The 16,798-nt window shown below is 42.0% G+C and overlaps 1 protein-coding gene across 1 annotated transcript in view; it reads left to right on the top strand.

Moving 5' to 3' along the window:
* The window catches only part of LOC126154306 (retinal guanylyl cyclase 2), a 450,774-nt gene extending 450,414 nt beyond the window's left edge, over positions 1-360 (top strand). Inside the window, exon 13 of the mRNA XM_049916128.1 lies at positions 179-360. Within this exon, the coding sequence (XP_049772085.1) occupies positions 179-360 (182 nt within the window). The remainder of the gene's footprint in view (positions 1-178) is intronic.
* Positions 361-16,798: the final 16,438 nt, after the last annotated feature.

Below are 16,798 nucleotides of genomic sequence, written 5' to 3'. Positions count from 1 at the left end.
TTGTCATTCAGGTGAAAAGCTTAAGTGTAGAACAACTCAAAACGCTGGCGCGGTTGGCGCTCTAGAACCAGTAGCACCGGAGTCTTGCATGCGGTTTCATGTACAATTACTTTGCACTTAATTGTTTTGTGTTCACTATTATTACTGTAGATCAGCAAGTCTCCACACTTGTCTGCAGGTTCGGCGTGGCGCATCCACCTCTCGCAAGCGACCAAGGAGCAGCTGGACAAGGTCGGCGGCTACCAGCTGGAGTACCGTGGCGAGACCGACATCAAGGGCAAGGGCAAGATGCACACCTACTGGCTTCTGTCCAAGGCCGGCTTCAACAAGGAGCTCCCAGTGCCGCCGCCCATAGGGTGAGCTCCGAACCACCAGCACTCTTTCTCTGCACACCTACATCTACACTGACATATGCATCAGCACTGTCCAAATTATTGTGAAGTTTGTGGAAGAGACTACTTTTTATTGTGCCATATTACTGTTTCCCCTGTTTCATTGTAATCGTACCATACCTACAGGGCCCAGTTCTTTGGTACCCAAAGAGACATTCAATGGGCATATAGCTTTGGCAATGTGGACTTTTTGTTCGAACACCCGTGCATTTTTAAATCAACTGGGTACATATACACTACTGGCGATTAAATCCACAGTACCTACAAGACGGCATGCAATAAACATTCAGTACGTGGTATTCCTGCTCGGGGTGGTCGGAATCCCATGACAGTCATACTACATGTAATATAGAAGCAATGTGTTCAAGACGGTCTCGAGTAGCTAGTGCACGAGAGGACACACCTATTGCTCGTTCGATAGTTCAGAAGCGTTCAGTCACGTCACGTGATTTGAGTCAGGAAATAGACACACAATAAGGAAAATTTTAGTATTTGCTATCGGTCACGTTGTTGCGTTTTTAATGGCCATCAGCATATTTTGTACAGATGCTTCTCACATCTCGTAAATCTTTAAGGAAAGTAGTACTCGTCTACCACAAGGAGCTGCTGATGAAATAAACATCTACGCGCTATTAGTTTCGATCGAATCATCATCAAGAAACAAAATTACTACAGCAGCCAATTTGGCATCAGTTTTACCGTGGCAACAATAAAAATAGACTGGTGCGCAGAACTTAAGGACGAAAGTAACTTTCGCATGACTTGTCAACTACCAAGCAACACAACTGATGAAACTTGGACCACACATAAAAAGCTGCTATAGTATAGTACAGAACAGTACAGATGGTAACGGAAATAAATGCGCACTCCGATGTACAGAAATGGCAATTTTATACAATGACAATAATTTCGCTGTAGGCACAACAATTACGCAGATTACCTGGATATTAAATAATGGTTCTTAATATTGTGTTTGATTACAATGGACGCCCCTGAATGCTCTGCAACCTGTTTCCATGCTCGCCACGAGTTGGTAAGAAGTTCTTGTGATATGGCGTTTCAGTCCTCCACCAGGGCGGTTGACAACTGTTGGATGGTCGTTCGTGCACGTGGACGTCCTGAAACCCGTCTCCCCAATGCGTCACACACGTACTCGATGGTATTTAAGTCGGAGGAACCGACAGGCCAGTTCATTCGCCGCATATCCTCTCGTCCCAACAGCTTCTCCACCGGCGCAGCCCAATACACTCACGCACATTCATCCATAAAAATCAAATTCGGCCGAACGCACCCCTGAGAAGACGCACGTGAGGAAGGATTACAGTATCACAATAAGATAGACCGGTGAGTATACCGTGTTCACAGATTTGGAGGTCAGTACACCCACGCAACATTATACGTCCTCACACCATAACATCTGGACCACAAAAACTATCATGTTCGTTATTGTTCCTGGTGAATTACGTATTCTTCCCTCTCTTTACATGAGAGTACCTCCACATTGGCGAACAGGATCATTTTCGTGGTTGACGTGTTATGATGTGGAAGGACGTGAATGTTGCACGTGTATACTGACCTACAAATCTTTGAATACTGTTCACTCACCGGTCAATGTTATTGTGACACAGTACTCCTTCCTCATGTGCGTATTTTCAGAGGTACATGCGATCCTGACTTCATTTTCAGGGTTCCGTACCTCAGTCGGTGAAAACGGAACCCTTATTGGATCACTTTGTTCTCCATCTGTCTGTCTGACCGGCGGTTAAGACCCTCTTTATTAGGATAGAACAGCAGTTTGAAGATGAAATATGTATCACCTACTAACTCTACACTTCCTTGCCGGGATGGAACATTTAAACTTCTAAATCTATGCAGTCAAAAACTACGGCCATTCGTATTACATATTTCGATACTAGCAAACTCACTCATCAAAACGCGTAGGGCACCTCCCTTTGAACCACGCCGGCCGTTGTGGCCGAGCGGTTCTAGGCGCTTCAGTCAGGAACCGCGCTGCTGCTACGATCGCAGGTTCGAATCCTGCCTCGGGCTTGGATGTGTGTGATGTCCTTAGGTTAGTTAGGTTTAAGTAGTTCTAAGTCTAGGGGACTGATGACATCAGATGTTTAAGTCCCATAGTGCTTAGACCCATTTGAACCACAATCATTACATTTGGTAAGAAGCAAAGCTTCACAGTACAAGTAAAGAAAACGATCCGAAAATTGTTACTTTTTAATTAGGCCTATATCACATACGTTTTTGTTTTTTGGCATTTTTTGTCCGTCTGCATTTCTGTCAGTTGGTTAAACCTCTTTATCCCAGGAACGGGCAGAGGTATCAAGTTGAAATTTATGTAAAATATTGAAGTCTGCAGTCTATGGAAACTACTAAGGTCTGTTGTCCCATGGCAGTGTAAATAGTTTAAGTTTCAAAGTCATCGTAGTCAAAAGATACAGCCATGCATGTCACATAATTTGATACTCGCAAACTCACTCGTCAAAACCTGTGAACTATGTACTTACATGGCGTGTATGGAAACCGAGAGTCGCGGTATCGAATCTCGGGCGGGTCATGGATTTTTCAGTCTCTTTTTAACCTACCCTATACCTCTCAACGATGTGAGGAGTCGTCAGAAACAACACATGGTTCGGTTTGCTCGTTAAACTGTAAGCTTTCTTCACCCAGTTGGATAACTGGGGTGGTTTAGGGACACGCAAGTCACCGAAGTGGCATCCAATACAAAGACCTACACTAGGCCATTGAACCACAAGAAATTGTTATTACTATTACCTGTATTCATAATTAAGTTCGTGCGGAACCGTCAGAGCGCGGGTTCTTTTCTGATTTCTCTGGTTATTTTATGGATGGTTATGCGCGAGCGAGATCTTGGAATGAGGGGATATTCGATGAATGGATTGGCCTGCCCGTTCAACCGACGCACTGCAGCACGTCCACATGGAGCAACGCGCACCCAGCAGGAATGGAACTCCCTACCGCAAATGCTCCTTACCAACATTGTGGCCAGCATGGGAGTACATTGCAGAGCATACACTGCCGTCCCTGGTGATCACACACCCTATTAAGAAACTTGTCACGCCCTTTTGTAAGGTCCAGGGGACCACCAGGATTCGGTGTACTTATGGTCTTTGAATAAAAGTGTCTTTTCTGTTCGCCTCATTGAGTGCTTCTTTCATTTAGCTTTTGTATTGTAGCAGTTTTTTCTATGAATGGTCCAAGTTTCATCGAGTTGTGTTTCGTGGCAGTTACTCATCATGCGAAAGATACCTTCTTCATTAATTTTCGCACACCAGATTAAAATCCCGCGTCACGAGTAAGATGAGAGTTCAAGATAAGTTGCACAAATACTCTGAGAAAGTAACCATTCTGCTGCGTATTTTTCTATTTATAGGATCAGTAAAGCCCTTAATTTGGCTCTGCAGAACGGTATTTGTTTTAAGAAAATCAACGTAAATATAGTCACAACATTAGAACTCGATTCCGTTTTCCTTTCCCATTTACTGTCGCATTTTCTGCTCTTCCCTAAAGGACTTCTATATACCGTTTTTACCGCAACTGCATTATTATCTGCTACAGCATGCACCTCTCTGTTGACTTAAAGGCAACTCTCACTCTTAAGCAATGTTTACAAACCAATATTGGTTGATGATGCGTAGTAATGCTGTAAAAACCAAACTGGTTTAGTCTGTAATAAAAATAATATGTGATTACATAGTAAACTGCAACATTAATAGGTTTATAGTTTTTTTCTGAAAGCGATATTTTGTAACTACTAATGAGGAAATTATAATTATTTTGTTCTCCTCAGTCGCTTAATTTTCTTCCTAGAGCCGCCAGCCAATAACCAGAGAAATGGGTACCATAAAAGTTAACAGAAACATGTTTATTTTGTTTTCCTAAAATCAGCGTAAGTTCTTGTTTGAGAAGAGAAGGGATGTATTTAAATATAATGGCAAATAGTATCCCTAGTTTCCTTGATGGTATATTTTGTTACATCATTCTTCGAAATGATGTATGTAGTACATAAGAAACAAACGTTGGATTTTCATAGATATTTCAGCTACAGATGACGTTCCGTGGGACAGATATAATCCCTTGCTGGTCCACATTTTCTGTATACATAGCAACGCTGTACTATTGGTAAGTTGTTACAGCGTACTCGTATAGTAACTTCGGTAATTTACAAGAATGATTGCCTATCGAAGTCGCGGGGTCCAAACGATACATATGGAACGTGTGATTCTAAATCGATCACGCGTCTCTGGTGGCGGACGTTATGTTTACGGTGGCCACTACAACAATGACAAAAGAAGACCGTTACAAAAATACTTGTAATTACAAAGGAAATGACTTACCTTACTCGTCGTCGGTGTTGTCGTCATGTGAAAGTCCATGTGATGTGTACGCTACGGGAACAATTCCATTTTTGTCATTAATTCGCGGAGGTATGTAACTTAGAGTAACTAAAGAAACGAGGGAAAACAGATAAAATGACGGTCACAAATAATTGTAATTACGTTCGCTTTCATAACTAAGCTAGTGTACCTTTTAGTACAAATTATTCTTCGGTTTCTAGATTTCCAAATCACACAATTAAGATAAGATAATTGCGTAATTTCAATACGCATGCCGGATTTATACCACAATTCTAACCTTTTCTCATTTAGGTCGTAATTTGAAACATCAGCACAAAGAACGTTCACTTACCACGAAAGTAAGAGGCATCCTGAACTACCGAATCATCCGATAATCTCTGATAAAATGCTGTAAAGTCGCCACACCTCTGATGAAAGTTAACATTGCAGCTGTAACGGAGTAACATAGTCCGTTATGTAAATCAACGATGTAATCACTACCATTGACCAAAGTGTGCGTGTAAATCAATAATAACTGACGGCTTCGCATGAGCGAAATTTTCATTTGCGCGCACCCTTACTTTTGTATCCCAAAACTGTCAGAAGTTGGAATCTCCTGTAACAATCCTCTCTGACAACAAGATAATCTGCGGAACGAAATTGTTGAATGAGAAGCTATCTGCATATATTAATACGTTCATCGGCCAAAACCGTTTGTAATATCTCACCCTTTTTCAAATATTTGCTGTAAATATACAGATATGCATCACTTCATTTGTATGTCAACATGTCAATGACTGTAAACTGTTTCAGAGATAGCAGGAGGCACAGAAACTCCACACCGGCTATAATGTGTACTGTAGCTCCGGCCGCCGAAAATATTTTTCTCTCCCAGTTAGTTTTGATATTTATTCGTACATAATTTACTTTGAAGATATTTTATTAAGAACAGCAGGCAATTAATCTTGAATGGATGAACTTTCATTTCTGTGAAAAAGATGTCGCTCATTTTCAGTGTTTTATTTAACTTCCTAGCAACAGCCACTGAAATTTAACTCACTTGGCAGAGATTATCGATGAACACCTGACAGTTATTGAGGCGAAACCTTCATTGCAACGCATTTTTTAAGTTGCAACGTATACATGCAACAGGTTGATTCGCTGTGCAGGCACTTAAATATACTTCGCTTTCGTGTGGGATTTATTTTTAAAACTAAGTCTTGTAAACAATTCGCCGATTTTCCTTGCGTATATATGACAGATCATGCTGAAATAAGATAATGATTCGTGCACTGTCCGTGTGAAACACATTTTGACAAATAATTTACAGTTATTTTCAAGACTATTTAAAAATGTTATTTGACACAGAAATTATTGTTGCAGTATGTTGGTGGATGCAGTGATAAATTAACTAAAAATTTACTTCTTCGAAGATGTGTCATTGTTCTCAGAATATATGCCGTTCTTGTGCTGATGAAGAGAATCTCAACCTGAATCCTACGACAAGGATACACGAACTCGAGCAAGAAGTAGAATACCTCAGATCTGCGCTTACGTCGTTGAGTTTTTACTTCGCCCAAGTCCAGTTCCGAATTTGCCAGGCCGCTAACGCCGAACCTGGAGAGAAACAACAGAGTTTCCTGCAAGAACTGGAGGATTTCGCCTTCAGTGGAATAAACAAGAAGAATACCTCGCAGCTTTTACGCCGTTGTTGTGATGAGGACACCTTGGGAAATACGACCAGGTACCACAGAAGTCGAACATCGATCTCGGAAGAATGCGTGGTCGTCCGTCCAGGTGGTCAGAAGCAGATTTCAAGGTCTGGTGGTTTGTCAAAGCACGATGCGGTAAGGTGCGCCGAAACATGCGGTTCACAGACGAATCTGGCTGCCGGTGAAAGTATTGCAAAGCGACTATTGAACTACGTCAGAGCGAAATACGGACGTCGGAAATTTAGAGTAAATTACTTGAAAGAAATGAAAATTATTTGTCACTGGGGCGACGCGAGAGCGCGGATGGAAGTGGCGGTATGGAACATCTTAGAGACTCTGTCAGCTAGCGACGGAGATGAAGACTGGTCGTGTATTCGGCGTCTGGTGCGCAAGGACCTAGCCGACAATCTGCGGGACCTGCTCGAGCACGGGTTTAAAGCTAAGAGGCGCGGGTTCTGCCGCTTCTTCTTGCGGCAGCTGGGATCTTGTGACGTGGTGGACGAAGGCCACGCCTGGGACCTTTTGCTAGGCTACTACCGAGCCAGCAGTGGACACCACTTCAGTGCCTGCCCCAGGAGGAGTCTTTCGCGCAGCTACGGGCTTTGCATCGGATCCGAAGCGCCGTCGGGCAAGGAGAGGTTGCTGGCGGTCGTCGAGGAGCTAGAGGCGACGAGGAAGGCGTGTGGCCGCAACGCGGACTCCGTCTTCCGAGCTTTCGTGTGCGCGGCGCTCAACATGCGGCGCCTAGCGGCGTGGCTACGGCGCGTCGTCCGCTGCAGGGCGCTGGTGCAGACGTTGTACGAGCCGTGGGCGTACGTGGCCCGCACGCGAGCGAAGGACGCGCTGGATTCGCTGGCTCGTCTGCAAGCCCGGACCTTCCGGCTGCCTTTGGACCCAGCCCTGCGCAGTTTGCATGCGCAGTGGCTGTCGCTGCCACCAGCACCGTGTCTACCGTCTCCAGAAGCTGCTGACGTTGACTCGGCAAAATAATAGTTATCTCTTACACGCTTTTATCTGCACTTTTATCTATTTCATACAATAGATCGACAACAGAATTGTGTTTTGTTTCTGTACTTCTCTCGTTATTTAGTATCATTTTTTGCTCTTAGAAGTATCTCACATCTTCTGTCTTTTATCTGGGTAATTTCCAAGAATGATTGCCTATCGAAGTCGCTGGGTCCAAACGAAACATATCGAACGTGCCATCGTAAATCGATCATGCGACGCCGGTGGCGGACGTTGTGATCAATTATTTGTGATCGTCATTATTATCTGTTTTCCGTCGTTCCCTTACTTGCTCTAAATTACATACCTCCACGAATTGGCTGGCCGGAGTGGCCGAGCGGTTAAAGGCGCTACAGTCTGGAACCGCACGACCGCTACGGTCGCAGGTTCGAATCCTGCCTCGGGCATGGATGTGTGTGATGTCCTTAGGTTAGTTAGGTTTAAGTAGTTCTAAGTTCTAGGGGACTTATGACCACAGCAGTTGAGTCCCTTAGTGCTCAGAGCCTCCACGAATTATTTGTGAGTTGCTAGGGAAACCCAGATGATTTATGTCGTTACTGAGTGGGATGTCTGGTGTTCTTCACGTTTCTTCGGCGGATTCTCTCACATGGAAGAATCTAATTCCATGTTTATGGAGCGTAGAAAATTGTTCGACTTTTTGTAGCAAATATGGAGTACTACCAGACAAGGAAAGAAGGGACTGTGTAGACTGTGGTGGTGCGAAGTGTGTAAAACTCCGTAAGAACAGTTTCGATGCTGAAATACCGTTACAATTTTATTGCGGACAGTGCGGAAAACGAACGAGTATCAAGAAGAATACATGGTCCGACTCTTCCAAATTATCCATCCAGATCACCATTATGGACTTTCACATGACAACAGCCGCCCTGTGTGGCCGAGCGGTTCTAGGCGCTTCAGTCTGGAACCGCGCGACCGCTACGGTCGCAGGTTCGAATCCTGCCTCGGGCATGGGTATGTGTGATGTCCTTAGGTTAGATAGGTTTAAGTAGCTCTAAGTTTTAGGGGACTGATGACCTCAGATGTTCAGTCCCATAGTGCTCAGAGCCATTTGAAACATTTGAACCACATGACAACACCGACGTCGAGTAAGGTAAGTCGTCGCCTTTGCAATTAAAGGAATTTTTGTAACGCTCTTCTTTTGTCGTTGCTGTAGTGACCAACGTCAATATACAACGCCCGCCAGAGTCGCATGATCGATTTACCATCGCACGTTCGATATGTTTCGTTTGGTCCCAGCGACTTCGATAGGCATTCATTCTTGGAAATACGTGTATCTGTCTATATATCTTCTTCTATCTATACTTCCCCAACGCATTTTCTGTCTAAATGTGAAGGCTAATCTCAGGAACGTTTACGGTAAGGGGCCCTAATAACGTCAGCGCTTCTAATTTCCTCCCCCTAGGAATTTTCGGTTTCCACAGTTGGTAACAAATTTTTAGCTTCGCGTGCACGCGTGACCTCTGCCCATTGTACTGCTGAGAGAGTTTGTTGTGTGGAGCACGTGTAGCTTCTGCGTACAAAGGAATTCATTTTTTATGCTGAGTGGAGTTAGTGTAGCAGTCAAATTAGCAGCCTACAGTTTGTAGTGTGAGTCCTGAATTGTGTTCAAATGTTCGGCTGTATTTCAGTCGTGTGTTTTAGTTTCTAGTGTGTAATCGTTATAGTAAAGGTTTTGGCCAACGTTATGTAGCGGCCAATGTAATTAATCTGGGGATGTTCATAATTTCGTCCCACGTACAACACCTATTTTTGTCTGTTTATTAAACACTGATTTTATTTCCTATATATAAAGGTTACTTTACTTTTTTGATATGGGAAAACGCAAGGCGAGAGAAATGGATACGTTGCACGAAATGCTTAATTTGTTATCACGAAACATGCTGTTTATCTACACAGACATACAAATTCATATGGTACACGTCTTTGGAAGGCTGAAAAAAACATGACAAGATTGTTCATTCATGACATTCCAGGGGTCAATGTTAGAAAGGAAAAATACATTCAGATTAATTGTACTTCAGATAATTTTTGTGGGGGACGAAATTACAAACACTTTTATTTTCTGTTTCTGTTTTTGCAGTGTTAACGTTTATGGTCAAACACTGGCTTTAGTGTGTTACCGCAATTTAATATTAACTTGCCTTCATGTGGAGCATAAATTCAGGAATATATATACAGGGTGAGTCACCTAACGTTACCGCTGGATATATTTCGTAAACCACATCAAATACTGACGAACCTAGTCCACAGACCGAACGTGAGGAGAGGGGCTAGTGCAATTGTTTAACACAAACCATACAAAAATGCGCAGAAGTATGTTTTTTAACACAAACCTACGTTTTTTAAATGGAACCACGTTAGTTTTGTTAGCACATCTGAACATATAAACAAATACGTAATCAGGGCCGTTTGTTGCATTGTAAAATGTTAATTACATTACATTACTTTAGGTTACAATATCTCCGGATGTAATTAACATTTTACAATGCAACAAACGGCACTGATTACGTATTTGTTTATATGTTCAGATGTGCTAGCAAAACTAACGGGGTTCCATTTAAAAAAACGTAGGTTTGTGTTAAAAAACATACTTCCGTGCATTTTTTTTATGGTTTGTATTAACCAATTACACTAGCCCCTCTCCTCACGTTCGGCCTGTGGAATCGATTCGTCAGTATTTGATGTGGTTTACGAAATACATCCAGCGGTAACGTTAGGTGACTCACCCTGTATATATAACATTTGTAGCCTTTTCCGTAACATTTCAGGACTAATGCAGATCCTAACGCACTAAGGTGGCGAAAATTAGGACCCCTCCTTATATATATATATATATATATATATATATATATATATATATATATAAATGACCTAGTAGATAGTGTCGGAAGTTCCATGCGGCTTTTCGAGGCTGATGCTGTAGTATGCAGAGTAGTTGCAACATTAGAAAACTGCAGCGAAATGCAGGAAGATTTGCAGCGGATAGGCACTTGGTGCGGGGAGTGGCAACTGACCCTTAACATAGACACATGTAATGTATTGCGAAAACATAAAAAGAAGGATCCTTTATTGTATGATTATATGATAGCGGAACAAACACTGGTAGCAGTTACTTCTGTAAAATACATGGGAGTATGCGTACGGAACGATTTGAAGTGGAATGATCATATAAAATTAATTGTTGGTAAGACGGATGCCAGGTTGAGATTCATTGGGAGAGTCCATCATCAAAGGAGGTGGCTTACAGAACACTCATTCGACCTATACTTGAGTATTGCTGATCAGTGTGGGATCGGTACCAGGTCGGGTTGACAGAGGAGATAGAGAAGATCCAAAGAAGAGCGGCGCGTTTCGTCACAGGGTTATTTGGTAAGCGTGATAGCGTTACGGAGATGTTTAGCAAACTCGAGTGGCAGACTCAGCAAGAGAGGCGCTCTGCATCGCGGTGTAGCTTGCTGTCCAGGTTTCGAGAGGGTGCGTTTCTGGATGAGGCATCCAATATATTGCTTCCCCCTACTTATACCCCCCGAGGAGATCACGAATGTAAAATTAGAGAGATTCGAGTGCGCACGGAGGCTTTCCGGCAGTCGTTCTTCCCGCGAACCATGAGCGACTGGAGCAGGGAAGGGAGGTAATGACAGTGGCACGTAAAGTGCCCTCCGGCACACACCGTTGGGTGGCTTGCGGAGTATAAATGTAGATGCAGATGCCGGGCTCCGGACGGCGACGTGGCACTACCGAGAGGGAAGGCCATCGTGCACGACATATGGCTCTGGCGCATCCTACTGCATCTTCAGCAGCAAGTTTGCACCACAGTGTTTCAAAGAACTGATACAAATCGTTTACTTCAAGGACAGCTCCGAGCCACACGCCCTGTAGCTTGCGTTCCACTGACACCAAAGCATCGCCATTTGCGACTTCAGTGATGTCAAGCGAGAGCTCATTGGAGGGCATTACATGAAAGTAATGATGTTGAGTGACATAACACTGTTCTCTGAATTTTAATCCTAATTCAGTAGTGACCCATAAAAGAAATTCCCACCATCCTAGACAAGTCGTCTGAGTGAAGGTACTTAGTGCTACCCATGCAAATCTGGGACAGGTCGCTAGTTTCTCAATAAAGCATATCTGGTTATGTCCCCACGCCGTCCTGTTGTTCATAGAACCAACTATTCATCACGGTGATGTATTCACTACCGAAACCAGCAGCTGGTGCAGATATTACGCACGGTGAGCTGTGTAAGATATAACTCTCCTTTTATTTCGTGAATGGTTTGAGACAACGAAACTAGGTTTCCGGCAAATGGCAGCTTACACACGAGCACCAAATTTCTCTCCACGATATTCCGGCAAATTTTTTTTAATGAACGCTATACCTGTTTAACGGCGTTGGAACGCAATTGCAAAGACAAGTACAGTGATTTACTGCTGGTTAATGTTGGCATTGAAACTTGAAAGCCGCTACTACCTGTTATAATTTAACCTGAGTGTATAGCGAAGTTATGACTCCAGTATTAATGCCCTGAAATTATTCGCCTTTCTATGAAATTTTACATATGAACAAACAACGCAGTGATCTGACTAGTGTTATTGAGAATTAAGTGTTAAGGAAACTTTCGTCGTGCAGTAGGACATATAAAAAGGGGACTTTAGCATTGATTAAAGGAAGACAGCTTGGCACATGGCTTTGAATCTATCGCTGTAAATGCCTCTCTCCTCGCAGAGGAGACGCGTGTTATGCAGATGTAACTGCACACATTATGACCTAGAACCTAACGGAAAGAAAATGGTCCATGGCAATGTAAATTCTCACAGTATTCATTGCTGCAACACGTGACTATAGAAGTTCTCTACAACTCCTACCTATCTTTATCGCTGAAAATTTATGCTGCTGAAGGCAGTGTAAAGCATTATTCATTCAAAGATAAGTGGGCACGTCAGCAAATGAGCATAATATATCGTAGAATATAAAAAAATTGACATCGATGGGGGAAGGATTCGTGACAGATTTTAAATTAACTTCATTTATTATTCAAAAACCAGACACAAGAATTCAGGAATAGTGTATACAAATGTCCTCCAATGGATGCACAATGCCGCAGATTCTCAAAAAGCAAAAAAATAATTTCATATGGTGTGCAGACCCCGTAATACTATTTAGAGCGTGGGAAAGACGATATATGTTTTCGGTTGACACTGAAAAATAGATATTGATTCTCGCATATTCAAACAAAGAAGGCAGTGTAACGTAGTATTATTCGTGCTGAAGAAATATTTTAACTATGTTTTACATGCACATGACACCTACATGATCGTAGATAAGTGAGGACGTCTGCATATGAGTTTAAAAGACCGTAGAATTGAAAAATGGCATCGAGAGCAAAATTATTCGTCATAAATTTTTAATTTATTCAGACACAAAAAGTCAGGAAAAGTATATACAAATGTCCCCCAATGGACCACAATGGTTGTACAATGTCACACATTCACAAAAAGCAAAAAAATAATTTCGTATGCCTTACAATCACCGCAATGCTATTTAGAGCGACGGAAAGTGACGTAAAAGGCGACATATATTTTCGGATAATTCACAGAAAAATAGTTCTTGATTCTCGCATTCAACAAAGACGCGACCCGAACAAAGGGCTAAACGTGTTCACATGGATAGAGAGCTAAAAGTATTTCCCACTGCAGCATCTGAAAAATACAGTAGATGCGAAAAAAGTAAGTAAACTGCTTATTATTTCAAAAGTAATCACAATAAGTGTTAATACATTTATCCCATTGTGAGACAACACAGTCAGAGCCTTCATGGAAATAGTTTGCTGATAGTTATGCAACCATGATTGTACCCAAGCGTGCACATCTTCTTCTATACATCTATGCATCTAAATTCGAGGAGAGATTCGACATTAATATAAAATAATTAATGCCTTACAATTAGACAAATCGTAAATAATCACGCTGTGAATCTATAGGACAGACCAAGGTCTTTGATGAAGAAATTCACTTCAAACAACTTAAATGGAACATCTATAGAAATATAACAGTAAAAAACGAATATCGAAACGACGTCAAAAATTTTTACAAGTAGATCGACATTTAATGTTAATCGACGATGACAAGAAAAAATATCGATTAAATATTGCCAGGGTGTTCGACAAGGAAGTTTCCTGTAACCTATTCTTTGCTGTTTATATAAAATTTATAAAATGAAAGAGCCAACCACGCAGACATATAGATCTAAACAGGAATTTGTTAGTACTTTCCTCATTCTCTGAAAAAGGAGTACAAGATTTCACAATTATTTATCAATTTTATTGGTTGTTGAGCTACGTGAATGTGGATTATATTATTTTAAGCAATCCGGCAACCCGCCACTTCTTTATGTATTTACATTCACGCCGATACGGGTTTCGGGCTTTCATCCATCTTCAGTGGGCGTAATTCAGACTTCAGTTCGTACATCGTTAAAAGCATCGGCTGCAGTTGGGATGCTGTAGCTGGCTTGTGCAAAATAACAATTTTGTTTAGCTACTATACTTCTCAAATTGAGTATTTACGATAAATTACTCCTTAGATGTACTTACTTTCTCTCTGCTTGTTGCTCTTCCGATTTTCGCATTTATAATCGTGGCACAAACGCTTATTTATTTTCTTGACGCACAAGGCAGTGTAGCATCCGCCATCTTGGTGACTGACACCTTTTTTCAAATCAGAAAATTAGGTTTGTAGTTAAGTTACATTTGAATTACGTTTCTGAAACTAAAGTTTTTAGTTTAATCGTCTGTATGGCTGAAAAATTGAAATAACTTAGCACGAATGTATTGAGTGCTGTTATTATTATGTTTATTTAGTAAGAGTAGTAGTGACTGGCTAATGTAACAACACGCGAATCATAATTAATGGCGTATACGCGTACACTTGGAAGTACACGATGCTAGAAGCCAGAGAGTGTCTGTAAACAAGGGATCTAAAACATACCGGAAGAGCTAAGAGCACTAGTTCATCCTCGTTACTGTGAAACAAATGTCTAGAGACGCCTTATACTCAGAAGAAGGGAGGCTGTAATCCCCATCCAGACATCCTGGTTCAGGTACCCCGTGGTTTCTCTAAATTACTTCAGGCAAATTCCGGTATCGTTCGTACAACAAGGCCACAGCTGAGTTATCTGCCCCAGCCTTGTCACATTAAATCTGTAAGTATGTAAATACCGGTATATGTGAAATACGTTTACTCCTAATCTGTAATACCAAGACATGTCCAGCATCGTTGTAAATGTTATCCACGAATTGGCGGCTGAATGAAAGAACAACTACTACTTCTACCTGCTACTCACGACAGTGTCGGAAAACCAGAAGCACTGTCGCCTATAGTCGAGTCGGGGTAATAACACCAACAATTGACAGAGGAACGAGCACGGCAATTCGCGCACCCACATCTGCCAATCACGTAAAGCTGTTTTGTAAAAGTTCCTTTTCAATGCCTCACGACTGTCGCGGCTCAACTATTGTTGTCAGCTGCAGCCATTAGCGCTACGATGCTGAAAGGTGGCAACAGCGCTATAGTGGACGGTAAATGCCCTCTTCTCTCGAATGATAGATTACTGCTTTAAACACTGCGACGTTTCTCTAGGATGTGAGGATGCCTTCCGAAAAAAAGGTGTGACGCTCAAATCCCCGTCCGACGAAGCAGATTTATGTTTACCAAGTTTTCCGTAAAACACTTAAGGGAATGTGAGAATGGTCCCTTTCAAATAGACACAGCCGATTTATTTCCCCACCCTTGTCCAGTTAGAAGTGTCCTCCAACTCTAATGTCTTAATTTGCTACAAAAGTGCTAACTGATATCATATGCTCCTCCTGCCGCTTGTTATAGCTGTGGAAACGCCGCTTCTGGAACACTGTGATTGCATCATAAGCTTCAATTTCATTTCGGTAGTCGACGATTCAGCGCATGACAGTTTTATTTCCTTAAAACAGGCAATCTCACTGAGCAGAAAAGTGGGCTGCACATGGTTCATTTTGAACGGCAGGAGGGGAATTTTGGGAAATATTTGACAGCCCCAGAAGCGTACTTAAGTTTAGGCTACTACGCTTAATTCGATTGATTCACATAATTTGCTTCGAAGGGGAAACTCCATTCGCCTGTATGATGATAATTCCGTGTGGCTCTACAGACTGGTGTACGTCATTCAAATGAACGTCACATCGGCGCAGGATCGAGTCCTCCCTCTGGCATGGGTGTGTTTGTTGTCCTTAACGTAAGTTAGATTTAGTAGTGTCTAAGCCTAGGGCCGATGACCTCAGCAGTTTGGTCCCATACGAACTTACCACAAATTTTCAAAATTTTTGATCTGTCTGGGAAGGGTGGTCTACAATTTAACGTGGAATCCGAACAACGTGTCTTTCCTGGCGAGCCTTCGCATCACTGAAACTGCAGGCTGGGTTAAAGGCAGACTGAAAGATTGTGTCATCCGACCGGGATTCGACCTCGTGACCGTTCGGTTTCCAAAAACGCGCTTTACCTATGTAACAGACCGGATCATTGTTCTCTACGGAGAAATGTACACTGTTGTGAAAATATCTGACAGATTAGAACCGTGTGTCGGAACGGGATTCAGATTGGACTTTTGCTTTCGACGGCGATGTTCCTACGGACATAGATTCACAAAGTTACGACCACAGTGCGATTGTTTATAACGTTATGGCGCGACATACGAACACGGTGTCATTGAAACATCGATTCTTAATAATTTCATTGTAGGACTGGACTGAAGATGGTGTCATCCGACGTAGCTTACACGTCTACACATGGCACAGATTCTGCAAGTAACAGCGGTGGTGTAATGGTAGAGCTAATCAAATTTAAGAACTCTATTAAATCAAAGATTACTGGATGACGTGTCATATATATTGTTGATTAACATTAAACAATACAAATTTTAATATAAAATTGTTTTCAGGTTGAAAGTCATTGTAAATGTACCACTTCGGCTGTTGTTTACACTTGTTTACTTTATTTAATTAAGAATAATTGTCCAGTTTCGACCTTACTGGCCATTCTCAAGTTCTGTAGGTGTCAACAAGTTACACATCCGGTTATTTAACAGCAAATATGGCAGTTTTGAAAGCGAACTCATATACGAGCAAGCATATTATTGAAACCAGAATGTTGACCAATACAGAGTTTGAGAAAGTCCTGTAAGGCCGAAACTGGCCGATAGTGCGCAATTAAATAAAGTAAATAAGTGTAAACTCCAACTGAGGGGGAAACTTTGCAATGTCTTTCAGCAAAT

Source organism: Schistocerca cancellata, chromosome 2, assembly GCF_023864275.1.
Source record: "Schistocerca cancellata isolate TAMUIC-IGC-003103 chromosome 2, iqSchCanc2.1, whole genome shotgun sequence".
Lineage (NCBI taxonomy): Eukaryota > Metazoa > Arthropoda > Insecta > Orthoptera > Acrididae > Schistocerca > Schistocerca cancellata.
This window is presented reverse-complemented; position numbering and strand designations above follow the sequence as displayed.